Source organism: Uloborus diversus, chromosome 3, assembly GCF_026930045.1.
Source record: "Uloborus diversus isolate 005 chromosome 3, Udiv.v.3.1, whole genome shotgun sequence".
Lineage (NCBI taxonomy): Eukaryota > Metazoa > Arthropoda > Arachnida > Araneae > Uloboridae > Uloborus > Uloborus diversus.
Genome location: NC_072733.1, coordinates 129,224,532 through 129,251,490, shown reverse-complemented (window position 1 = coordinate 129,251,490; position 26,959 = coordinate 129,224,532). Strand labels below are relative to the sequence as shown.

At 32.1% G+C, this 26,959-nt stretch overlaps 1 protein-coding gene across 1 annotated transcript in view; it reads left to right on the top strand.

Moving 5' to 3' along the window:
- Positions 1-26,019, top strand: part of LOC129218673 (uncharacterized) — a 69,332-nt gene extending 43,313 nt beyond the window's left edge. The window contains exon 5 of the mRNA XM_054852993.1: positions 25,949-26,019. Coding sequence (XP_054708968.1) covers positions 25,949-25,951 — 3 coding nt within the window. The 3' untranslated portion in view covers positions 25,952-26,019. The remainder of the gene's footprint in view (positions 1-25,948) is intronic.
- Positions 26,020-26,959: the final 940 nt, after the last annotated feature.

Sequence of the window (26,959 nt, the reverse complement as noted above, 5' to 3'; positions counted from 1 at the left end):
AGAGCCACTTGTAAAAGGAGATGTTCCCCTAAAATAGGATTTCACCCTCTTAGGTATTAGGGGGGGGGGTCTGGGGCATCCCCCCCTCCTTCGAAAAAAAAAACAAAGCTATCAAAAAAAGCTACAAACTAAAGTTTTTAAAGAAAAAACTTTAAAATTTTGAAGCTTGCGCCATGACCCGCTCTACCCCCCCCCCCCTCGTAGGACTCACTGCTTTTGATCTTATTGCAATAAATTGCTTGAATTTCTTTTATCCAAAAGGCCGATGCCTGTTCCATATTGCGTTTACTTTCGGAAAGGGGGTGCTTCTCTGAAAGTAAAAGTTAACCCCCTTAGGTAAAACGGGGGGTGGGGTGGTCAACCCCCCCCCCAAAAAAAAAGAAAATTACCATAAAAACTGAATTATTTAAGAAATAAACCTTAAAAATTTGAAGTCTGCGCCATGACCCGCTACATCACCCCCCCCCCCCCGTAGGCCCTACTACTTTTGGTCTTATTCAAATAATAAGCTTTTTTTTTTAATCCAGAAGGCCGATGGCTTTTCCCTTTATCAGTCACTTGTAGAAGATGTTCCCCCTAAAATAGGATTTCACCCCCTCAGGTATTAGGGGGTCTAGGGCATACCTCTTCCCCCCCCCCCCGTCCTTAGAAAAAAAAATTAAAACCATCAAAAAACTAAAATTTTTAAAGGAAAAACTCTAAAATTTTGAAGCTTGTGCCATGACCCGCTGCAACCCCCCCCCCCCCGTAGGACCCACTGCTTTTGATCTTATTAATTGCTTGAATTTTTTTTATCCAAAAGGCTGATGCCTGTTCCATATTGCGTTTACTTTCGGGAAGGGGGTGCTTCCCTGAAAGTAAAAGTTAACCCCCTTAAGTAAAACGAGGGGGTCAACCCCCCCCCCCCCGAAAAAAGAAAGAAAATCACCACAAAAACTGAAATCTTTAAAAAATAATCCTTAAAAATTTGAAGTCTGCGCCATGACCCGCTCCATTCTCCCCCCCCCCCCCCCCAATAGGCCCTACTACTTTTGGTTTTATTCGAATAAATAGCTTGATTTTTTTTTAAATCCAGAAGGCCAATGGTTTTTCCCTACTGCAGAGTTATAGCGGAAGGGGTTGTTCCCCTTTAAATAGGAATTCGTACCCACATGTTATGAGGGGTTTTTTTGGGGGGGGGGGCACCCCCCCCCCCCAAAAAAAAATTATAAAAATTAAAATTTTTTAAAAACAAACCTTAAAAATATGAAGTCTGTGCCACTCGCTCAACTCATTAATGTGGTTTAACTGTAACAGGAAATTTCTTAATTGACTGTGATCAACCACTGGTACCACGGTATACTGAATTCCACTTAGTGGTGGTCTGAAACAATTTTTACTCGTCTCGGTACAACAGACCACCAATGGTTCTGAATGCTTGTCAATGCATAAAAATTTTTATTGCAAATACAAGCCAAGGAGCAAATTTGTAAAAAGTTGCTAGTACAGAATGTGCTAATAAAATTGTACATAAAAACAAAAAACAAGCAAGGGTTACAGATTTCTTCCACTAGCCCATTGGTAAAGAGTTGAGGGGGGGGGGGTGTTACACACACTCCTCCAAGTGAAACGATACCTCTGGGGGTGCTGGACCAGGGATTGCTCATTTTCTGGTCTGAATCAGAAAATCAGAGCTATCTTCAGGGTCACATCCAACTGGTTAAACCACAAATAGTGGCAGGTACGGATTCGATTCTTTACCCTAGAGCGACGAGTGGTAAAGAATCGAATTTTTAAACAATATGCTTAGATTTTTAAGCCCTGCAGACCCTTATCTGATACAATATGTAAACTCTGAGTTCTACTGTGTTTTTTGAAACCCATATCAATTTTTCAGATTTTAGAATATCTCTTACAATAGAACTTCAATTATCCACACTCCTACTTTCCGAATTTCTGAAACAAAAATACAGTAAAACCTGTAAAGTTGATCACCCTTGTAAGTTGACCGCCTTTTTTCAGGAACGTAATTAGCCTTTATAGTATAAATCAACCTCTATAAGTTGACCATCTGTTTAAGTTGATCAATAAAAGTAGTGCACCGCAAGTGGTCAACTTACACAGGTTTCACTGTATAAGATACATTTTAAAAGAGACTACCAATCTAATGTAGGCACAGCATAAACGTTAATGGGATGATAAAAGTAAGATAAATTTTTAAAAAGATTAGACTACAAACCTAGTGTAGGTGCAGCACAAACATTATTGGGATGAAGAGTCAGTGTCATAGTGTAGAAGCTTCTAATGTACAGCACAAGTAAATATACTCAGCACACACACAAGTAAATGTGTTGACTTTCCTTTCAATTAATCAAAGACTTTTTCTCTAAAAATGTTCTTTTCTCTCCTTTTCAACACAAATATTCACTAATTAAAATCCAATCATCCGAATGGGGTTCAGTTTCAATTGAATCAGAAAATTGCAGTTCCACTGCATTGCTATTTCAATTAATATTTTTATGTCATTCTATTAAATTACCAACATATGTATTCTAAAAAAATATCATTATTGTAAAAAATGTTAATTTAAATTCATTAATTGCTACACTCTTCATGGTTAAAGTTAATTTTCCAAACAACATATTTCTATACATTTTTTATAGTCAATGTGTTGAGAAAATTTTTGTTCCATGAAAACAAGAAACAAGAAAGGCACAACAATGTGGCAATTAAATGTTGTACAACAACTTCATGTAGACACACATTGTAAATAAAACCCTTTTACAATGCAATCAAGATATGAACTTAAGGAGAGCAGGATTGTAAACAGCAAGTTTCCCCCCTTTTTTTTATGCGTGCTTGTACCCCAATAAAATTTTCCAGTCAAATTTTAACTTAAGTTTTTCCTAGCAATATTTCAATAGAATTTCTTTATATTTTCTTCAGTTAGGCCAGAAAAGTCAATCACTTAAGCTTACAGTTTCTATAAAAGTGAAGTTGAACAATAATAACACTAAGTAAGGAAAAAAGATTTTAAATTTATTTTATAGAAACATTTTCCCACTATACCTTTTCTTACGTATTACTAAAGACTTCGTAACTAATGAAAAGATATTTTTCACCACAGGGGGGGGGGGGTCACCCTTTGACCCTCCCCTGAATTCGCCCTTGGAAACTCACTGACAGTGTGGCGAGATCATGCGTAGGTGGTTGAACCGTTATTTGCTTTGAGAAAACCCTGTAGTCTGTTGTTATGTGAATATGAATGCTTGATAGACATAACTTCAAACTGCACCTTTAAATCTACCTTACAGATACTTCACTTGAAGGTCTGACTAAAAAAGAAATACCTTGGCAATTAGTTATTTCAAAACAATATTATTCTACAAACCATGTTATTATGAATTTCCTCACAAATTCTAAAAACAATGTGTCAGGAGCCCACCAATTTTCCTTGCCTCCAAAGATTTTACAATTTTTGTCAGTCTGTGCTTACCCATTTTTGGTTTTCGCTGGACACCAAAAAACCCCAGCTGTTGAAAACACAAAGCATGTTCTTCCAACTGTCATTACATATGAAAATCTGAATTTAACTTATGCAGTAACCAAAACTATATACTGAAGCTGTCTAAATGCTGATCCTAACATTCTACTCGAGATATCAACCATTAAACCCAATATATTAAAATTGCATCAGTTAAAACAACTTCACATTTCAATTTTGAATTCTAATCGTTTTGTTGTAACAATTGTTTTCTGTCTGTTCAACTTGATTTTTGTATTTCAGAATTGGTAAATAAAGTTAAGCATTATAAGCTACCTTTTATTAAAAGTACTGTAGGATGGGATAACTTTGGAACATTTTTCAAAGTTTAACTGTTCCTATTTTTATTTTCAAAGAAAAAAGCTAAATAATCACTAATATGTCAATTGAGTATTCCTCTTACAAGATATGGCAAAAGAATAACTCTAGTTATAGTGACATTTTATTTAAAAAAATCTAAATTTGTCCTAATCTTACCCCATTGATTGGGGTAACATTGGAACAGTGCTTTATCCCAATTCAAAACAGTAGGAAACATGACTGCGAACCATTGTACCATAGGTGTCTGATCCACACTAGGAACAACAAAGGAAATGAGTTTATATTAATCCCAGAGTCAGATAAAAATATAAAGTATCTGCGCACGCAACTCAAAAGTATCTGCAAGCTAATAATTGTCTAACACGTTTTTTTAAAAAAATGTGGGGGGGGGGGGTCGGATTACAAAAAAAAAAAAAAAAAATTAATCACAAGAAATTTCTTCATTTTGTAAAAATTCGTTATCTAAAACGTTATAAAGCACAAAATTGCAAATAATTGCAGGTATATGCTTTGAGGTTACAAGGAACTAATTTTCATGCCAATTATATATGAGCCTATTTATGCAAAGACCTAAGTTAAATTTCAAAATTTTAAAACTAAGCTTCTTTTAGCGATATCTTTGCATTTGTAAGCTCACATAATTTTGGGTATTATATCTCCACTGCAGATAATACATTGGTGGGACCTTTCTGTTCTTAGTCTGTCAAGTCGAGAAATTAATATGATATCCAAATTTCTGAGAACAAAGGAAAAACTAGCAATTCGCTGCTTCTTGGAAATGCTCTGTTGAGGGAATGGACAAAAACGAGTGCAACAAATTTAGTAGCAAGAGTTATGAATACGTTATGCTATTGTTACGTTTATGCTATTCGTTTATAACTTTTACAAATTAGTTAAATATCACTTTAAAACAAATTAGAAATAAGAATTTGAACAATTATCGCGAGATGCGCGTGCCCGCAGCGAATACATCCACCACACGCTTGGGTGTATATACGATCTGGAACTATCTTTTACAATCTAAATAAATAATATCAACGAATTTAATATCAAAGAAATTTAAAACGAATTAGAAGAAAAGAGTATGAACTTTTACTATTATCGGAAGACGTGCAACTCCGCGGCAATGTATCCGCACGTCAGTTGAAGTATCCGCGCAGGACGTGCGCACGTGCATCTACATTATTTAGCTCTGATCAATCCTAGAATATTATATATTAAATAGATAATTAAGAACAATGCATTCTAACTAACAAGTAAAAGATTATGATATTATTTTAAACTGCTATGAAATTTTTTAAAAAAAGATAGTGTAACTAATACTATTTAAACACTTTGTAAAGTTTAGTTTTTGTCAACCAAAGCCAAAATAAGGCTGAAAACTTACAGCCCTTTAACTTTGAAAATTTCTCAGTCCCAAAGTAACCTCGTGAAAAGATGAAAATTTACAATGTACAGGCTGTAAAACATAAACATAGTTATTATACCTTACAACATAACCAGTTATCATGATTGTCAGTTATGAAACCCTATATCCCCAGAAAAGAAACTAATCAGTTTATGCAGAATTTCTGATCAATAGAGACGGACCGAGTAGCACTTTGGCCGAGTAGCAGAGTACTCGGCCTTTCGCAACTCAGCCGAGTACCGAGTTCCAATTATGTTTTAAGAAGAACCACGGACACACACCTGACAAATTGTGAACTCATTGGAATAGTAGTATAGACCTCCATATAAAAAAAATAGTTTTTAAAACAAACTTCCAGATGAAATTTAATTATGTATTATTTAAAAGATTTTATTTGTGTCAATAATTTTACAAATAAGTTATTTTTTAAAGTAAAAATAAACAAATACATAAAAGGTAGGATTATCAAGTGTGAATTAAAACAAATTATATCAATCTATACTTCTAGTCATACAAATGTAAATAATTTTTTTAAGCAAATGAAACAATGTTAAAAGTACAAATGTGCAGGAGCACTGCAGACACATTCTTCTGCATTACAAGGAACATCTTTTTCAGTGCATAAAATGTGAGCAAATGAACATAAAAAAATCTGACTTTTGTCAGATGTCTTTAAATCCATAAACTCACATTTTGTGCATTATAAAAAGCATTCCTTGTAATGCCAAAACACGTGCATACAGAGTTCCTGCACATTTGTGCTTTTAACATTGTTTTATTTTTTAAGAAAGGGTATTTTTATGCTTCTTATAATTTTGTTAGTGGCAAAAATCCATTTAATATAAAAATTTCATATTTTCTGTACTTGCCTTTTTGCCCCATTTTTAATATTTAAGTTTCTTTAACTTTGGGGCATTAAAATATAAGATTTACTCCACTGAGGCATAACAAACTTCATTATTCTCAGAATTTGAATTTGAATTGTAAATGATTGCAGTATATAATTTATATGCTTGCATTTTTTTTATTAATTGTAACATCTGCTTTGAACATTATTCAATTTTTTACAACTACTCGGTATTGGCCAAGTACCTGATCAAAATTTGCCCGAGTACTGAGTACTCGGCAAATTGTCCGAACAAGCCGAGTACCCAGTAGTTACCGAATACTTGGTACGTCTCTACTGATAAACATAGCCAAGATTAGTTGTACTACATTAAGTTATTTTTTGAATATTTTATTTTATTTTTTATTTATTTTAAATTAATAACTATGCTTTTAAGGAAAATAAATTTAGGATTTTTGATGGAAGTGCATTTAAATTTCACATAAGACACAAATTAGATAAACTACTTCAAATTGAATGCAATATACCCCAACAGCCCGGTCATCACATATTGAGACTGTAGTTTCGTTCTTACTAGAACTCCTCAGTCAGGAATAGTGAATAACAGAGCTGGTTTCGGATGTCATCTCAATTCAGTTCTGACTTAGCCCTGGCTTAAAGGTGGTAACTTACTGCTAAATACCCATACTTTGTCTTCCACTCACGAGTCGAACCATACCATGCTGCGAACACTCGCTGGTGAATTCACTTTATCTACCAGTTTGTAGGCACTCTCAGCTTCAATTGAGATGATATATGCCATCTGCTCAGTTATTCACCAATTCTGACCGAGGAGTTCTAAAAAGATCCAAACTGCAGTCTCAGGATGTGATGATCAGGCTGTTTGGTACATTACATTTTGTTCTGGGGGCCTTAGCCTTGGGTATCTTACTGCAAAATATTTCAAATTGGCATAAAATAAAAATTAAATTTTTCAGATTAAAAAAATTAACCATGTATTCAACTGAATATTTTTTTACTTTGTGCATCTCAATTAATATCAATAGAATATTACTGGATATTAGGGTTGGGCAATGCATCGCAAAAAACTGTTGTACATCCTACATCTTTAAATCAGATTAGAATTTTTCTCTAAACCAATTCATCAATATAGCACTGGCTACAAATCCTACCACCAATATTCAGACACCATTCCACAATCGTTACCGTTTCAATATCTTAATTGTTTCAAAATTCTGTAGAAGCAGGGGCACCCAGATGGGAGGTTACTGTGACCTACAAAAATGCCCTTATTCCACAATTTTTTTCAGATGATTCATAAAATTTAACGATTACTTTTTGAACTTACCTTTAAAAAAAATAATGATGTTTAATGTCTCTTCTCATAAGATGAATTCATACTCATAGCTTATGCAGTACAATTCAGCAAATTAAAAAAATTTCCCAACCAAAAATTTAAGTTTTGTTATCTCTCATGGAAGTATCATAAGCAAACGAAGATCTTCACTTTTCCCAAAACTTGCAGGAAATGCAGTTTTTTAAGCTCTTGACAGAAAAAATATTGATGAACAAAGTTTATACATATCTTATAATCATTCAACAACAACAAAAGAAAAAAAAAGACGCTTAAAGTGTAAAATAGCTACTAAGATTGCATGCACATATTTTGGTGTTTTGATGAACCCCTTTTTAAATGCTAAAAGACTGCTCACATCTTTTTGCATTAGGAAAAAAAATTCATTGTAATACCAAAACACCTGTAGCTATCTTGTCCCTTTAAACAGTTTTTTTTTTTTTTTTTTTGGCAACTTCCTGCTAGCATTAGAATCTGTTTGTAGTATCTGGGATAACTTATATTTTTCCATCTGGAACATATTTTGTAAAATTTAAACAAGCAGTTTACAGTGAAATCTCGTTACAACGAACTTTAAGGGGACCATAAATTTTGCTCACTGTAACGGAATTTTCGCTGCAATTGAATTAGAGCAAAGTAATGGAAATGAAATATACAGAAAATTTCCTTTGTTGAAACCGATATTTAGTTGTATTGGTATTTGTTGTGACAAGATTTCACTGTATCTTCAAAAAAAAAAAAAAAAAAAAACTTACATTGTGATGTATTGTGACACTGCCATGTAAGGTTGGCGATGCATCACAATGTAGAAATTTCTACATTGCTTAGTCCAACTGAATATAACAAAGTTGTTGTACATCATTGCAGTAATTTTTAAGAAAATAATGTATGGAGAATTATAGAATAAATGAAAACTTACTTACAAATGTCAGGGCCCGCGCTTAAGATTCGCCACTGCGCCAAAAGTGATAAAATTGTAAATTCAACAAAAGAAGCTGATTTGCTATAATTCTTGGCAAACGGAAAATTTTCATAAAAAATAGAAAAAATATTTTTCCCTCGACCCTCAAAATTATAATTAGAAAATCTGCAAGAAAAAAAACAACAGCTTGGGATTTCCGTGTCGTATGCATTGTTATTAAGTGCTTAGTAAAATATTAGTGTATACTGCATATTTAAAATATTAGCACTTGCATTGTCTATTTTATAAACTTACTCCTTTGTTTTCCAATTGAAATTTTCTGGAAATTTTTTTAATTCACAATTAAAATTAACTAAATTTAGGTCTTTGGCTAATACAATTAAAATTTGACTAATTTGTTGGCTAACAATTTGAAATCCCTAGCAAGGGCCCTGTATATGATGCATGCTAGACGATGTTTTTTTTTCCCAACATCTTTCTTGTGCACTTTATAAAGTTATTTTTTAATCTTGTTATGGTGTTTTTTACTTGCACCAAATCAGTGCACCATCAAGCCTGGTACTATTATCTGACAGCATATTGCACCCAGGTAAGAAAAAAGTGACAGAATACAAAAATGTTCAATTCCTACAAAGCAACAACTAAAAACCTAATGAATATATTGTATTATTAGTACCCACAATTAATAAATAATACAGTAGAAGACCGTTATAACGCACACCTTGGGACCAGAGCTTTTGTGTTATACAGGTTTTGGCATTATATAGGTCAATTCAAATTTTGAAACTAATATTCAGAATATATCTATAATATTAGCATTTCAGAATGAGTTCTATCTGCAACGAGTCCTAAAGCACTAATTATAAACCATTAGTTATTCACAAATAAATATGTTTCACAATCAAAAGAAAGTGAATTATTCCGCACTTCTGCTAGCTCCACGGTTAACATAACAGCTGCCTTTTCAAGAGCCATCTGGTATTTTCTTTTTTCTGTGAATACTAATTTTTATTTAAAAGCTTTGAATTAAGATGAAAAGATGAAAAACAGTTTCAAAATTGAATTTACCTAACAATATTTATGTTTGCAAGACAAACCAGAGAGATTTTTTTTCTTCAAAACCTATTGTTTACTTTTGAAAAGTAGTGCGGTTTATAGACAATTGCGTTATACAGGTCGGCGTTATAAAGGTATTCTACTGTACTCCTAATGTTTCAGCTACGAGCCTAATGCTTTTGCTTTTAAAAACCAGAATTTTCACCTTCAAGTTATGGAGTTCTTTGAGCACTATTTCGTGACATCTTGGGATACAATGCTGTAAGAACCTGCCTATGTGATTGAGCCACTTTCTGCTTCGACAAAACCCTGCAGTCTGTCATCATGTTAATATGACTGTTTGATAGACTTACAGTAAAACTCCGATATAACTTCACTGTCAAATCCCATCTTTTGGTGACGTTATATCGATTTTGGCAATATATCGGAATATAAAGTGTAAGATTACAAATAATGTTAAGAAATGTGATAAAATTAAAGCACGATTTTACCTCTTTAAGTTTAAAAAAATAATAGATTTCAGGCTCCAACATTAATTAGTTTATCTAAACTACCTGTTTTCTGGTCCAAAATATTAATATTTTTTAGTTTCAGTTTGACTTTTTTTTTTTGCTCAAAAAAGATAGCTCTGTTCTTTTCTAATGCAAGAAGGCTGTTCAACATTTTTCTATCAGTCGCATATTCCTTTAACAATTTTGTTAGTTTCTAAATGTGATGTTCGTTTTAGTTTCTGACTTAAAATTCCCTTCTACATTCTCAAGTTCTCCTTCAGATGAATTGGAATCGTTAACTTAATAATTTCCTCGAGAGCCATATTTTCAAAAGCTGAAACTGATTTTTTGGCATCAATGTATTTATTTACTGTGGAAGATTTTGCAAAACAATCTCTTTGTTGATGTTATTCTGAATCTCTCATTTCAACATTACTCTGCACTGTTTTTCACCTTCAACTAAACCCCATATCTCCAGCTATTGACTAGTTTCTGGTGTAATTTCATCCCATAAACCCATTTAGCTAAAAGGGTTGTAAAGGTTGTGTAAAATTTAAGCCCTGGTGTAAAAAATGCAGGCACATGTTAACAAAGCCCCACTTTCCTATTCAACCACTGATAGTGTTTTTCGGTAGAGAGTAGACCACAAGTTTATTGCAAACGAGCTCTCCACAAAGCGTTTTTGCCTGGAAACATTTTGGAGTACTCTACTTTTGAATAACTTGAATGGGAGTGCTTATTACACTATAGATACAGAAGAGAATAATCAGTATTTGTAATTAAATAATTGTCAACTTACTGTAAACATCAGAAAATTTTTTGAAAAAGCATTTTTTTGGAGCATGGTATTGGTCTGCGTCATAACAAGCGACACAATTATGGTGGCATAATAGGATTGGTGCTTTAAAGGGTGGGCCTTAAGTCAGGGTTTGACTGTAAATTCAAGACTGCTTCCTCAATCAGGATCCTTCCATAATTTTGGTCAATGGGAATACAAAAAATATCAATTGCTTCGTTGCTAGAGCAAAGCATGTTTTTCTATTTGCCACAACCTACCAAATTTGAATTTATAACCTATGCAGCAGCTAAGAGGTGTTTCACATCATTATTTATAATGAAGCATGTTAGTCAAGATTTAATTTACTACACAAGCCTTAAAGTTTAGTCTTAAAACTTTTTTGACGAGAAGTAAACAAATCTTCAGAAATTTCAACTTCATTCGTTCAAGGAGAATCCTCGCTTCAAACCAATAGGATCGTTCGCAAGGCAGAAAATTTTCTTAAAACATCTCTGACTGTGCAACGACCCAAATAGTTTGAAACGAAATTAAAATACATGCAATTCAGCTTTCGAAACAATTGACAGCATGAAATCACGCGGGTAAATATCTCAAAGTCAAAAAATGTTTCACCTTAAATTCAGCACATATGTATCAGCACACGCGATGTAGATTCATTAAAACGAAAAAAAGTCAAAGATATTTACAGAATTGTGAGCGAAACTATATAATTTTCTCATCTCTCAAAAGAATAGCGACCGAAACAAAATAATCATACGTGAAATAAATATAAGAACAAAAAAAACTTAGCAGCGAAGTAGTAACGGTCCAGTTTCACTTAATTGACTTGTAAACAAGCATGGAACAGCGGTTACAGGGTTACAAGCTCCTTTTAGTAAAATCGAGTCGTCAGAAGAAGGCATCTACTACTGTAATCACGAAGAATAAATTTGAAAAATAAACGTAATAATACAAAATGCATGAAACTGATGACTTTTATCATTTCATGAACGCCGCCATTAAAAATCATAAATATCATGTGACAGATCACGTGACAGTTGCGCACCCTTTTTTAAAGGAGCCAAAAGAACCGCAAGGACATCTCCAAGCCTCCGTTTTCACCCGGATGCACCTTGCTTTCACCCCAGGGTGCCAAAGGACCTTTCAACGGCTCCTGTAGTTCTAACAGTGTAGTGAAACTTCCCTTAACGGACACTCCCGAATAACGGACACCTCTAATTAACGGACATTTTTGCAAGCCCCAGTCCCTCAATATAGGCCAGTCCATGTAATTCACTCTGAATAACGGACACTCCGAATAACGGACAGTTAGTTCACAAAAAATTTCCCTTGCGATCGTAGCTCTTCCGGTTTTTTTTTTCTTCTTTTCACAGAATATCTTAGTAACTGCTTGCCTTACAAAGCTTTTCATCCTCCACAACTGATATTCCACCCCCCCCCCCCCCCATTTCCTTATCACTGTTTCTTGAAATTAAAAGGATGGTAATGGGCAGAGGCAGCGATTGGGGCTTAAAAGTTGGGGGCAGAAAAAAAAAGAACTAAACGGCATGGTACTTTTTGCGGGCAGCAAAAAATGAAAAAGAAAAAAAAAGTCATAATTTTGTAACGGCTAGTTTTGAGAGTATTGAAGCAGATAAGGGAAAACTGATGTCAGTCTAACAATTAACGATCGTTTTTCTTAAGATTTTAATTAATTTTGTGCACAATAACTATTTAAAAGTTAAGATAAAAAAGAGGAAACTGGGCGCTTTTTCTATTTAGGGCTCTCGGGAGATTCAATTGAGCAGACCGGCGCCGGTAGTAGTCGGCCTTATGGCGCCGAGGTTTCGTTGGGTTGTTTAATTTTTAGATATGAAAAAGATTTGCCCATACTCAAGGTTATATTGCCAACTGTCAATCATGCAATAGTGATACCTGAGATAAAATAAATAAATTAACTATAAAAAGTGTGGGGGGAGGGGGGTTGCTCCGCCGAATCGCCACCGTTGGTAATGCAAAAAAGAGATGTCAAACTGTTTTAACTGATTACTTTAATTGATTAGATGCTTTTTAAGACAAGTGTGTGCTGTCAGTATACCTTTATTAAGAAAAAACAGATTAATTACACTTGACGTAAAATGTAGTAAACCTTTCGCAATTGTTTCGATTGTGTTCTACAAACGGAACAACAGCCCATTTTGAAAAAGGTAAATTAAGTAGTTCCTCCTAATAGCGGACACCTCCCAATAACGGACAAAACTTCTAGTCCCTTGACTGTCCGCTATTCGGAGGTTTCACTGTAATTTGTACTTTTCAGTTCTCTTGTGTATTTCAAATGTATAATATTTTTCACTTTGCATTAAGTGATTCGGAAGGTCCCCCCCCCCCAGCAATTAATTACCATTATTATAGTTATTAGCTTTTCTTTGGCAGTTCTAAAATCTTCATAATTATTAAATTGATTACTGTAACATTAGTTATAGCATACAAACAGTTTTTAGAGTTTATTTTGTAGTAATATGTCATTAAAAAAGTTCGATGTTTTGGAACATCGTTATTTTAAAATACCGATGTTTTCGGGTCGATGTGTCGATACCATCGATTCTTTCATTGATTTCGCACTACTTATATAGACACAATTTAGAGGAATTTTAAAAAATTTCTAACTTTCTGCCGATGCAGGATAAAATAATAACTTTCAAATAAATAGGAAAACCATTGAATACTTATGAAACTAGTATCATAAGAAAGTACTTTCCTAATCTTAATTTAATTTTTGTGTTATTCACTAAGTAAAAGTAAATTTTAAACTAGGCATCAATTAATAGCTATTAAGTACTTCACATGAAGAATAACGTACTACAAAATTTTCCTTTTTCTCTTCTCATGTTTTTCTTTAGACACAGTACTTAAATTATAATCTGGATATTAAGAATTTTTTATCACGCAACAATAATATTAGCATATTTTGCTGTTTAAATATAATCATTTCACTTTTGGAATTTTTCTTTTTAAAAAAGTATGCCGCGTGGAATTTTGAGAAATGCGAATTAAAGTATAAATATTTTATTTAATATTTTGAGGGGAAAACAATACTTGTCATTGAACAAAGCAGCCGCAGTTACTTATTTACTAGGCACAAGACCGACCGCATTTCCAATTTATTATTTTTTTCCTATTATCTGCTTTAAAGTCTTCTTCTTTAATACATAAACTTTTCTTTGACCGCTCAAAATCCTTCTTAGTTAATAAATTGATTACTGTGAATCAAGTTCTAACATTAAAATATTTTTTTAGGTTTATTATGCAGTAATATACATTAAAAGAGTTCAATGTTTCAGAACATCGATGTTTCAAAACACCATTGTTTTTGGGTCGATGCATCGATACCACTGATGTTTTAGTTTTGAAAATTGATGTTTTTTCTTCGAAGTCACACCACTAATATGGACACAATTTAGAGGATTTTTTGAATTTTTTTTAACTTGCAGCCGCTGCAGAGTAAAATAATAAATTTCAAATAAGTAGGAAAACCACTAAATACTTATAAAACTATTATTATAAAAATAATGGATGTTCAGTCAGTTGGAATCCTTTACTTACTGACGAGTTTGCTTTTTCTCAGGTTGTAAAGGAAACGAGCACAATTCACTGTTATTTAAAGTTTCAAACCTTAATGTAATATTAGAAAGTGAAGAACTCAATTTTGATTTTTTGAGACATTCGTTAGTAACTTTTAGTTTTATCTAATTTTTGAGTTTGTGTGATACAGTTGATAAGCTGAAAAATTCGATTAATGAGCGTAAGACCTCAAAAATCGTTGGTGAGGTTTGAAGGTGATACAGGTCTCACCCGCAGTGAGTCAAAAAACACAGAGGTTTTTCATCTGATTAACCAACTTTTTTTCGTTAATTTGATATCAATATTTTATCCTCATTAACTAGTGTCATATTGTTTACATTTCAAATCGAGGGTAATTTTATTTATTTCTCTACTGGTCACCTTCAGCGGCAAGATAATCGTCTTGTTGTGCAATTGCTTCTTTCAGAGGGTGACCAAATTATTATACTCAAACTTTTCTGTATGTTTATTGTTTTGTATTGTTGTTGCATAATTTTATTACTTGAACACATTTTACAGTTGATTTAAAAGTTTAAAGTTAATTCTGGCAACACTTTACTTTTTTTTTTTTGAATATTTTAAATGTGATAGACGTCAGTGTCAGTGTCCGTTAAAATCTCAAGTTGCAAGTTTCTTCTTGTGAACGCGATTTATGGGGAAAAAAATTTAAATTATATATAATAAACTCAAGTAGCCATATCATACATTGAAAGCATGTCACGCCGCATCCAAGCTGTGAATAGCATCAAAAAGCGGAGTTACTAAATATTAAATAATTATCTTTTTATCTAGTTATAGTATCGATCAGAAGGCACTTAACGTATAACGTTTAATATGTTTAATTGATGTTTTAAATAAACTTTAAAATGTGTTTAAATAATAAAACTATGTAACAACAATAGAAATACAGAAAAGTTTGTTTGAGTATAATAATTTGGAAGCCCTCTGTATGCCATTTTTCTTTTTACGTCAAGAATTGCCCCATTTGAATCGGTTTGAATAAATTGGGCAGCGGTATAAAAATAATTTTTATCAATATTTATATCGCTGTATTGTATATATCTATCTTGCTAATCGATATCTTTCTATCTCGATTATTCTATTTCTACAGTTATTAATCTATGCATATCTATGTCTGTATTTATCTAATTTCTTTACATTTATCAACTATTTATTTCAAGAATATTTATCAATATTTATATTTATATCCCTCTATCTTGTTGTATTTGTTGTCTTTTTGATTGATTGGGGTTTCTGAGACATAGGTTTTTTTTTTTTTTTTTTTCTAAGGACAAAATTTCGCGAAAAAGACAGGTGTAAAAGTACTTTTGAGGGTAAAACTTTTGTACTGTTTCAACATTGAAAGAAAATATTGCAACATTAAACCGGATGAATTTGTAGAGAAGCATACACGTGTTTCGGGGTTACATGAAAGCTCTTTTTAAATGCAAAAGGGTTGAGCATATGGATGAAAAGGCATCCGACAAGCGACAAAAGTCAACTACCTCTTTTGCATTGAAAAAGGAGCTTATTGCTACCTGAAACACGTGTCAGCATTTCTCTGCAAATTTGTGTGATTTAATGTTGTAATATTTTCTTTTACTTTTCTCTGCACAAAAAAAAAAAAAAAAATCTTTATTTCTTGGTTCAACATTGCTGCACCGCTAGACACATAGCATAACTCACCACAAAGCATATTTTTTTCTAACCCTGAACTGAATTCTCGAGAAAATTTCATTTTTAGAAATTCTTAAGAATTACAGTTCCATCAAAACTGAACCGGTGTTTGCAACAATACAGTGAAGAGTAACACAATTATTTGTTAAGGCTGTATTGTATATCGTATAAAACATCAAACAAACTTACTTTTAAATTTCTTTGTAAAAAGTTGAGTGACATGGTTCAGGTTTTCTGCAAAAAATTACAGTTGTATTATATTATTGCTCATTGTCATGTAAGATAGAATAATTCATTTATTTATTTCAATATATAATGATATATTTAGCAAAAAATATATCCAAATATCATCTCATCTCATGCGTATTACATGAGATGATTCATATATTTATCTTATGAAAAATTTTATTCGCTTAGTTTCTTTTTTTATCCTGTTTCAATGATTCTTTTTACGTAAAACTTGTATAAAAGAAAGACAGAAAGTGGTAAATGATAAAATAAGTTAGCTATCCAGTTTTTAGCGAAAATTGAAACAATATATTTTACTCACAGACTACTTAACTAAAAACATACTCTTATCATTGCATATGCAAAACTAATTTGATTTGCAAGTAACGGTAAAAGTAGTTGGTGAAATCAGCTAGTTTCTGATATGCTGCACCGCCAGTTTATATTGTATATATGGCAACAGGGTATCAACGACCAAATGGTTTATCTTTTACTACCCCAAACTATCTTAATCTCTTTATTAAAATTCTGTGGGCATTTAATGTCTCAGAATGTTTTCAGTCAAAGTGCTTTGAATTAAAGACTTAATTCTATTCGAATACCGAAAATCACCACCAGGGAAAATTTTAGAGATGAAAAGACTTACTACAGTAAATATTGATGGATTAAGCGCTAACTGATAAAATACCGTAAAATAGGGCTACTTGAGCCTCCAGGGGCTACTTGAACCCATGAGGAAAAAAGTGTTTAAAATCCGTCCTGGTCCTATATACTGCCGTGTGCAGGTAAACGGCAGTAACTGCAGATTTTTCGATTTTCATTTTTTTGCATTTTTGAAATCTTTATTACTATAGTTTTATGGTACAAACACTTTTATTAGGCTGCCGCAGAAAAAAAAGCATTTTTTTATCAGTGGTAATTAGCAGTAACTGCTTTTTTAGCAACATTTTGCGGGAAGTCGGCAGTATGTACGTACTGCTCTTTACCTGCCCACGGAAGAACGAAAACTTTCTCCCGTGGTCTGGTAAACGGCAGTAACTGCTTTTGTCGCTACATTTTACAGGTAATTGGCAGAATGCACTTACTGCTCTTTACCTGCACATGGAAGAACGAAAACTTTCTCCCGTGGGTAGGCAAAAGGCAGTAACTGCAAATTTTTTTGATTTTCATGAAATTTTTTGCCCATGATCGTTCTGCCGTGGGAGGGTAAATGGCAGTAAATTTTTTCCATTTTCTTTTCTTTTTTTTTTTTTGGAATTTTTCAAATCTATGCTTCTTCAGTTTTATGGTGCAAACATGTTTATTTGGTTAGCGCTAAAAAAAAGCATTTTTTTTTATCAGTGGTGATTAGCAGTAACTGACATTATCGCTACATTATGCAGGTAATCAGCAGTATGTACTTACTGCTCTATACCTGCCCATAACCATTGTCTGGAGAATGGAACATAAATGAATCGCCGCCAAAACTTGAACCAAGACGCATAAACGGTTTTCGAGATTTCTTTTTAGCTCAACTAAGGAAAAGCAGTAACGCCCCGATGGGAGGCCATTGTGTGACCTCTCAAAAATTTCCTTGATTAGGCAAATTTAGAGAAAATATTGCATTTTTTAAAATGATTCCTAGTCGCTTCTCATTAGATGTAGGTATGTGTGCCAGGTCGTATTTTATCTTTCAGCAAAATTTGGGAATTACCGTCTCTCGTCCTTGAGCGAAAGAGGTACTTAAAAGGGGGAGATACTTGGGGAAAAATAATCATACTTTATTTCAAATAAAGTCGAAGAAAATGTTTTGTAATTTTACAGCCCTCAAACATTAAAAAAAAAAAAATCTTTGATTCTTCGTATCCGTGTTCTAAAAACAATAAAACAAAATTATTTTTTGCTAATGTACAGTTATAGAAGACAACATACGAGTAAACACAAGTAATGCTTGGCAGACGATAAATAAACGTGTACCGACAGAACGATTCTGTTCCATTTGTTTTGTTCTGTCGCAGACGATATTTTTCACAATTTTTTATATGTGTACTAAGCTGCTGCACTTTTAGTAGTTCGATGAGAGCCATTATCAACACACGAAGCATTTCTTTCGCCTAAATTTTCATGGATATTTATTGCTTTATTGCAAAGTGCGGAACATTAAGCAATTTGTCGTAGTTTTAAAAATGCCTAAAGAATCTTCCAGTTGCCAAGTGACAACGTATGAACATTAAAGAGTTTTCGACAATGCCGTAAGCAATCAAAACATATGCCATTTTATTTTATTTTCAAATTACATTTCATTTATTGATATTAAATTTATGTCAAGTGTATACACGGTATTATTTATTTTTTAAAGTAAAATATATTATTCACATTGCAATAAATATACTTCGTAATGATATATCTACTCCGTATTATGTTGAATTTGTAATTATCGGTCATTCAATAGTACATTGTGCAGTTACAGCTGATTACCAGTAAAAGTGCATGAAAGTTACTACTGCGAAGTGCAGGTAAACGGCAGTATCTTCTTTAATTAAAATTTTGATTGCAAAATCAAATTGAAACAAACTGCCCAAAAAATACTTCGATATAAACATATAGAATAGCCTAAAATCAAATTTCAATATTTAATTGATATTTGTGGGAAATCAAAAACGCGTTTCTTCAAATATCTCAGAAACTCATTTTTGTAGATACTGCCGTTTACCTGCACACGGCAGTATAGCTCAATGTATAGGCTGAAAAAACTTTCTCCATGACAGGTAGCAATACTAGGTAGAGTCTGGAGCATGAAACAAAGTTTCTGCTATTCCCACCTTTTCTGATTGAGGTTATGGTTGCAAGTTGTCTAAACAGTTGTTTTTTGTGTCTGCAAACTTTCACAAGTAATTTCATGGAAACATCTGATATCAACAAGGTCAAGATAGTTTTATGTTTTTTATTTTATTCCTTAATAAAATAACAGTATTTTAAGGTTATAGTTATATAATTAACACAGTAACTAATATAAGTTGATAAAAGTGCTCCGGTTGCTTTAAAATGGGGCTACTTGAAACCAGCTTTCAAACAGCTCCAAACCACATTTCATCACTAAATTATGTTAATTAAGGTTTGTAATATTTTACAATAAAGAGATTAGTTGCTATTTATACCCATTTTTTGCAGATCTGGGGGTAAAAAGGATACGAAAGTAAAAGAGAACCCCCTTGAAGTAGGAAATAATGCGGATTATTAATAGGGAAAATTACAATTGTGTCCAGAATCAACTAATTCCGGGAAAATATCTTACAGAGTGGCATCAGCCCATTTTGACTTAAGTATATAAACTCTAAAAAGGAAATTATAAGATATCCTGTAGTATTTAGTAGTTCGGAAGAACAGGTATTAAATAATATCAGAGAAAAAAAAATCCACCCAAGCCATTAAATTGAGGGGTTTTCATTCTTTCTAATGTTTAAATAAGGAGCAATTCAATTGGTTTTAGCTGTAGTTAGATAATGTTTCTATTTGAGAAATTATGTTTGCCTAAAAATATGTTTTTATGTATACGTTGATTTTATATTAATTTATATAAATAATTTACAATTTATATAAATAGTTTGCTCACTAGAATGTACGTTTTGAGTTTATTTTTCAAAATCATTGGTCTATCTTGATACCACCACCTGTTTTACAGCTTTTTCTAATGGATTTGCTGAGTAAGACCAAGTAGCACCAGCGCGAGGCTACTCGAACCCAATTTAAAAAAAAAAAAAAAAAAATATATATATATATATATATATATATATATATATATATATATATATATATATATATATATATATATATATATATATATATATATATATATATATATATATATATATATATATATATATATATATATATATACAGGGTTAAAATTGTTGTTTAAAAAAAGGCTTTAGATGGTAGCAGAACGTCTGAAAAGTGGTAAAAACAAGGTTATCAGTTCACGTTATAGGTTTAACAAAGCATTCAGTGTAAAAATCGTAAAAAGTATGAAATTTCGGGTTCAAGTAGCCCCACTTTACGGTACGCATCAATTTTATTAAAAGAGATTTTAGATTTCCATTTGAGGTTTAATATGGCTAAGATCGGTGATGTTCCTAGAACTATAAACAATGCACACCATTTTCCATTAATCTGAATTTGTCCTACCTGAAACGTTATTATTCGATGTATCTAAGTTGTCGGTATAAGGGAACAGGAATATGCTCTTGATGCCTAAAACCTTTTAGAAATTTCAACAGTTGACAGTCACAAGCTGGAAGATTGGGCAGCCATGATGCCCAAACCATACGAAATGCACGACTAATGACAGTTATAAACGCAATGTTGCCGCAACACATTCTGTACTTGGAATCCAATGTGAGAGGGAGTACAATCCTGCATGAATATGGTAGAATAAAGACATCACCATGACGACTTTTGATTCTATTTTTTTCTTTTTTTTTTCTCTTTTTTTACTTCCACTTACAACAAAGAAAGTATTGTATTCGCGAAAAAATTTTTACTCAAAAATCGGCCTTAATTTCCATTTTGCTCGCCCCCGAATGAATGTTGATTTTTTTTTCAACCCGACCACACGTGGATACAAGCCTGAGAACGTATAGACACCTGAAGAATCCATTTTGACGATCCCCGAGTTAATTACAACGAGTTTTCTCGTGACGTCCGTATGTATGTGTGTATGTATTTCGCATAACTCAAAAACGGTATGTTCTAGAAAGTTGAAATTTGGCACATAGACTCAAAGTGGGGTCTAGTTGTGCACCTTCTCTTTTGGTTGCCTTCGTATGTTCCAAAGGGGGTCTTTTGCACCTTTTTAGAGTAAAATCATTGTTAATTTTAATGTAAGCTCAAGCGGTGCTATAATTTTTCAAATACTTGGCAATATATCGCCAAGCTTTTGGTCGCCAAGTTTTGTCGCCAACTTGGCGATGAATTTGGCGTTTTTTTTTAACTGGTTTCAATTTGGCCATATTTAGAGAGTTAACCATTGAATCACATTAAAACTGCCAACATTGGGAAAATTTATCTGTATAAAACTTTTTTTTTTTTTTTTGCTTCGGTTCGCAACCGACTTGGAATCAAAGTATTCAAAGTATTTTTTTTTTTTTTTTTTGCTCACTCCGTGGCACTATTATCTTTAAATTGGAGTAAAAGGAAGTCATGTGATGCACACATCAGCTCGTTTAATTAAAATTGAATGGTAGTTTTATGGAACAGACTTTGTAAGTAGCAACCATTTGCAGTAAATAAAGTTGATTGTTTCTTTTGCATCTCCGAAATTCCCCCTTGTGGTAATTTTTGGTACATTTTTTTATTGTAGAAATAGAAATCCCATCGTCTACTATGTACGCCCATGAAAGTCGGCAATACTTCGACTCACACATGACTTGCATGCAATGAATTAACTCAGTATAATTTTATAATAAATGTACTACTATTAATATTTAAGAATAAATACTGAAAATGTTTTATGTATAGAACGGGAGGTGTGGGACAAAGTGAAATGGTGCTATATTTACTAAGTTTTTTTGCGCCATCTGGTAATATTTTAACTCGATAGTAACACATGTAATCTGTTCCAGCCGGGAAAAGTTATTTCTGGAGATGAAGGCACACGATAATACAAGTACTTTTCAAAAAATGAATCTCATATTGTAGTATTTCGTTCTAAATTAAAAATTATTTCATGGTATTATAAAACAATATAGTTCTTGATTTTAGCATTTTAAATATTAATTGAGACCTACTAATATTCGTTGAAGAACTAATTTATTTATTGTTCAGCTTATTCTTATTTTAAATGTTTTGCACAACTAGTCAAGTGCATGCGGAGTAAAGTGGATGTGCAAAGCGAAATACTTCATTTCATTCACTTATTGAATCATTTATTAAATCACATATGTACTCATGCATTAATTGATTAATTCACATTTTTTCATTTATTTATCCACTTATTTATTCGTTCGTTCACTTGTTTTCTTATTCATTCACTATTTTGTTCATTAACTTGTTTTTCATGCTTTAATTAATCGATTAATTTATTTTTTCTTCCATTGTTTTATTAAGAATTCATTTATTCACTCACGCTTTTATTTACTAATTCATATGATCAAAAATATTTTAAATTATCAAATAGATAATATTTCAGTAGAAAAATATTTTACTTTGCCCTTTGCCCCATTTAAAAAAAAAAAAAAAGAGATTTTTTTTTTTTTTTTTGAAGGTACTAATTTACTAAGAAAAAATAAAAATAATGTTTCAATGCATGTACTGTAATTTTCAGCACAAATTTCCAATTTGTTCATTTTGAAAAAGGTAAATTATGTTTACTATTTCAATTTGTCCAGCATTCCCCTATTAAATAAGACTCAGTATTGTTCATACTTGAAAGTATATTCTTTAAAAATTTAAACTTAATCCAAAATTCAGCAATAGCAAAGTTTTGTAACTTTATTGACAATTATATTGAAGCATATAATCTTTTACATGGATTTGCCATGCAATTTACAGTGCAATACAATGTAAATTGCGATGCAATTTAGTGTTCCACATCAAGTTTTCCACACAAAACTTGTCACGGGTGGTACTATCCGTTGTGCCGTGGAGCTTAAATTCCAGCAAGTGACGTAGTGCTTTTGTCTGATGATATATATATATATATATATATATAGCTGCGTAGTTACACACGTCGTTTTTTCCTTTCCCCTTTCGTTTTTATTCAATATTAATCTCAAAACAAAAACAAGGCATCAATAAATAACTCAGCTCAAAAGGAGCTAAACTCGTGACTCGGGGATTAATTCCGGAAATTATTGGAAATCCACGACACTGCAAATAGTAGTGAGAGTTCATTTTTATTTTTTATGAAGAGGCAACAGGGTGGGTAGAACTAGATTGCAAAATCCACAATACTGCCCCGCGGATACTTCGGCCAGACGTCAGCGCGACCGTTTCACCTGGCTAAACCTTCACTTTCATCTGGACGTGACCTGGATCTGAAGGAGAGGCCCCACACGCGAAATTCATTACAGCCCCTTGAACTGAATGCCGCCCCCTTACCTCAGAACTCCGATAATCGCCGCACCGAACTTTGCAAAAGAATCAAAATTTAACAAATGACTGTGTTTTGCAGGCGGTTCTGTGGGGAAGAAAACAAAATAATCAGTTCAAAGTGCTTTGGGTTTTAGACGGATTTGTTTTTCAATTACTTACCTGAAAAAGGGCGTTCGTTTATCGTGACAGAAGACCAAAGAAAATTCACATTGTAGACAACATGTTTAAAATGCGAAGCTGTTTCTTTCTTTCTTTCTTTTTTATTCTTTTTATTTATTTATTTATTTTTTAACTTTTTTTAAAAATTTTTATTCCTTTAATTTTCTTTTATTTTTATTTCTTTAACTTTCATACATGTACTTATTTATTTTTATTTCTTTATTTTTACTTTTTATATTTCTTGTACTAGAAAAACGTTTTTCCTTTGATAAAGCAGAAAGACAAGAATTTAAATTTTATTTACAGAAGACTGTTTATTCATGTGTTTAAAAATTACGTGAATATAAGAGGCAAATTTTATGCCATTTAATTTGCCTCTGACTTTGGAGCCTCCGAATCTCCAATTTGCCTCTGACTCTGGAGAAAACTTTTCCTGCCTGAAATCAGGAAAAGTTTTCTCGTGCTTTTTGAAACAAAGGAAAATATGCAAAATAAGAAACTACAATCATAAAATATACCTTTCATTTCCAGTAGATTGCGCTTGTTTTATGTTTAAATAAGACACGTAAATGTAAACACAGATAAAATGTGTTTGAAAACATTGCTGATTTTAAAACTAGAAATAAGTCTTATCAACGTAATTAAAAAACTAAAAAATAATAATGTGAGAAAATAACTTTCTTAACAAAAATTGCTTTCGGAAAGAAAATGAACGACAAATCATGAATTTTCTTAGCTTTCCGTGATAACGAAGAAGTTTAAATAGCCTACCAATGTTGTCCAAATCGTGATTTTCTCTAAAACTGCATTCCCAAATTACAAATATAGAATTATATTTTAAAGAAAAAAAAACATTTACTTGTTTAACATACCATGCATACATAAATGCAGATTGCTGCTCTACAAATTGTAATATCGTTCATTAAATTATTCAAAAATTGATAAAGCAAATAATCCTTCGAAACATTCAAAAATTACATCATTCTTATTGTCTTACATTCTCTGTTTAATTGCTATAAAAAAGAGATTGCACTCTGAAGATCTACCATTGATATTTAAAGTGTAACTACATTCTACATTTAATTTGAGAAATCTCTTCTTTACTTTTTTTTACATCAAATTCTTCAAAAGTAATGAGAACAATGAAGATGCCATATAAGCTGATGAAACAAAGAAATGTTTCTCCAAAAACTGTTTTAAAAAAATTAGCTTGAATAAGTAGCTGTGGATTGTTTGTAAACGTTATCAAAAATTTTAGAACCATCCTTGTACAGATATATACATAAATTATATATATATATATATATATATATATATATGTGTGTGTGTGTGTGCGTGTGTGTGTGTGTTGTGTGTGTGCTTGTGTGTATGCTGCGGGGATTTACTTCTTATATGCATATAAACAAAAACTGACGCAGCAAAATTTTCAAAATAACTTCGCTTTCATAAATTTTGTTTTCCTTTGAACCTTCCAACGCCTCAAAAACTAGGACTTTTTTATTTCCCCAATGAGAGCTTTACGCTAGATTTCGTTTTTAGAGCTTCATCAGAGAGTGTTAAGAATTCTAATCTTTCAGAGCACCCAGCTGAAGAATCGCGTTAACAACTTCTGAAACGACAGATGTGGCCTGATTTCCGTTATTAACATAGGATGGTGTATAAAATGTTTTGCATTAAACACTTATAAATCGTGTGTTGGATTGTTCAAAAAGCTTAACTTTTAATTCTTTAGCTGTAATTTATCGCCAAAAATATTATTGAGAAGAAATCTTCCGCCTTTATAAAGTGGAGGGGAAACAGTTGTGGACCACCACTCCAATCACGCCAACTCTCTTCCAATCCCCCCCTCCCCGCTTTTCTAACTGTAGTGGAATGTGGGACAAAGTGAAATGGTGAAATATGTTGTACTCTGCTTTTAGAGCCACCTACTTGGTGCTATTTGAACTATGTTACAGCACATGACGGCTAATCTAGCCAAAGGAAAGTTGCCTTTGAAGTTCAAAGCTATATGATAATACAAACGATTTTCAAAAATTGAAACTCATATTGCAATATTTTGTTGTAAGTCAAAAATTATTTTTGTTGTTATAAAATGATAAACTTCTTGTTATTAACATTTTAAATATTGATTGAGACCGTCTAATTTTCGGGGATGTTTTTTATTATAAATGTTAGGTGCAATTAATAAGGTGCATGCAGGCCAAAGTAAAATAGTTTATTTCGTTTGCTAATCCAATCTATTATCAAGTCATTTCATTTATTAATTAATTCATTTCCAATCCTTCGTTTAATTATTCAATTATTTATTCATAAATTTACTTATTTTCTTATTAATTTGCCATTTCATTCACTCATTTATTTTTTCTGATAGATATAATAATTTATTTATTTGTTCATTGTCTCATTATTATTCAACTCCTTTCACTTTGAAAAAGATTTGTACTTTCACCCTTTGAAAAAATTTTAAAATATTTTTTTTGTCTTGTTTTCAGTGAACAGATGACTCAGAACAAAAGAGAAGTTTAAAAAGAAATCAAAATATTGGTACTTTTACAATGCTTCAATCAGTCAATGCTACAAACTTGCTACAATAAATTAATTTTATCTTAATTAATTTCGTCAATTTTATCTGAATTTATTTCATTCATGTTTAATATGTAAAAGAAACTGCTTCTGAAATTTTAAAAAGTTATAAAATTGTAAAACTAATCATTAAATTAAAAAAAATAAAGTAAATTAAGTACGAGAATTGCACAACGAAAATGACTCTAAATCTCACACTAAACAAAAGGCCTGAAATTAATCAGAAGACTGGTTGAAAGCAACATCTACAAAATCTTATATCTAAGAGAGTAAAAGGATCAAACATTTGAATTCATGAAAACGGAAATTTGGAGTCTTGCAAATATGCAAACATGATAATAAAAGTAACTTTTACACGAAAATATGTGGATGAAAAATAACTTTAAATGCAAGTTTGAGGATGAAAACGAACTTTTATGTTCAAGAGTTTTTTAACCTTTATTCCTCATTCAAGTTTACAGAAATTGTTTCAAAATGGTTTTTGCATTACTCTAGCAACCAAAAGGAAAACATCAAAAAATTTACATTCCAGCGAACTATTTACCTAAATGACTTTTTAAGTTCAGAAGATTTGGCATGGTACATTTCAGCAAATTACACATCATTTTAAGACGAAAATCTGACTTTTTCCCTTTGATAGGGCCATTGTCTTGATGTAAGTGCGTAATTATGGAAGAAAATTTGTGAATCCAACGTAAAATTAAAACTCATTTACCCGAGGTTTAAAAAATAACCTGCGTTTTTTTCTAACGTTGATTAATAATAAATGATCATTTTATGACTAAGATATGTTATTTACAGATTGAAAAAAATGAAAGAGCAATGGATATAGATCTTAAACCTAGATGGAATTAAAATCCCATGTAGGTATAAAATCAAAGTCAAAGTGGGAAAGACACTTTCAAGCGAAAACTTTTGAT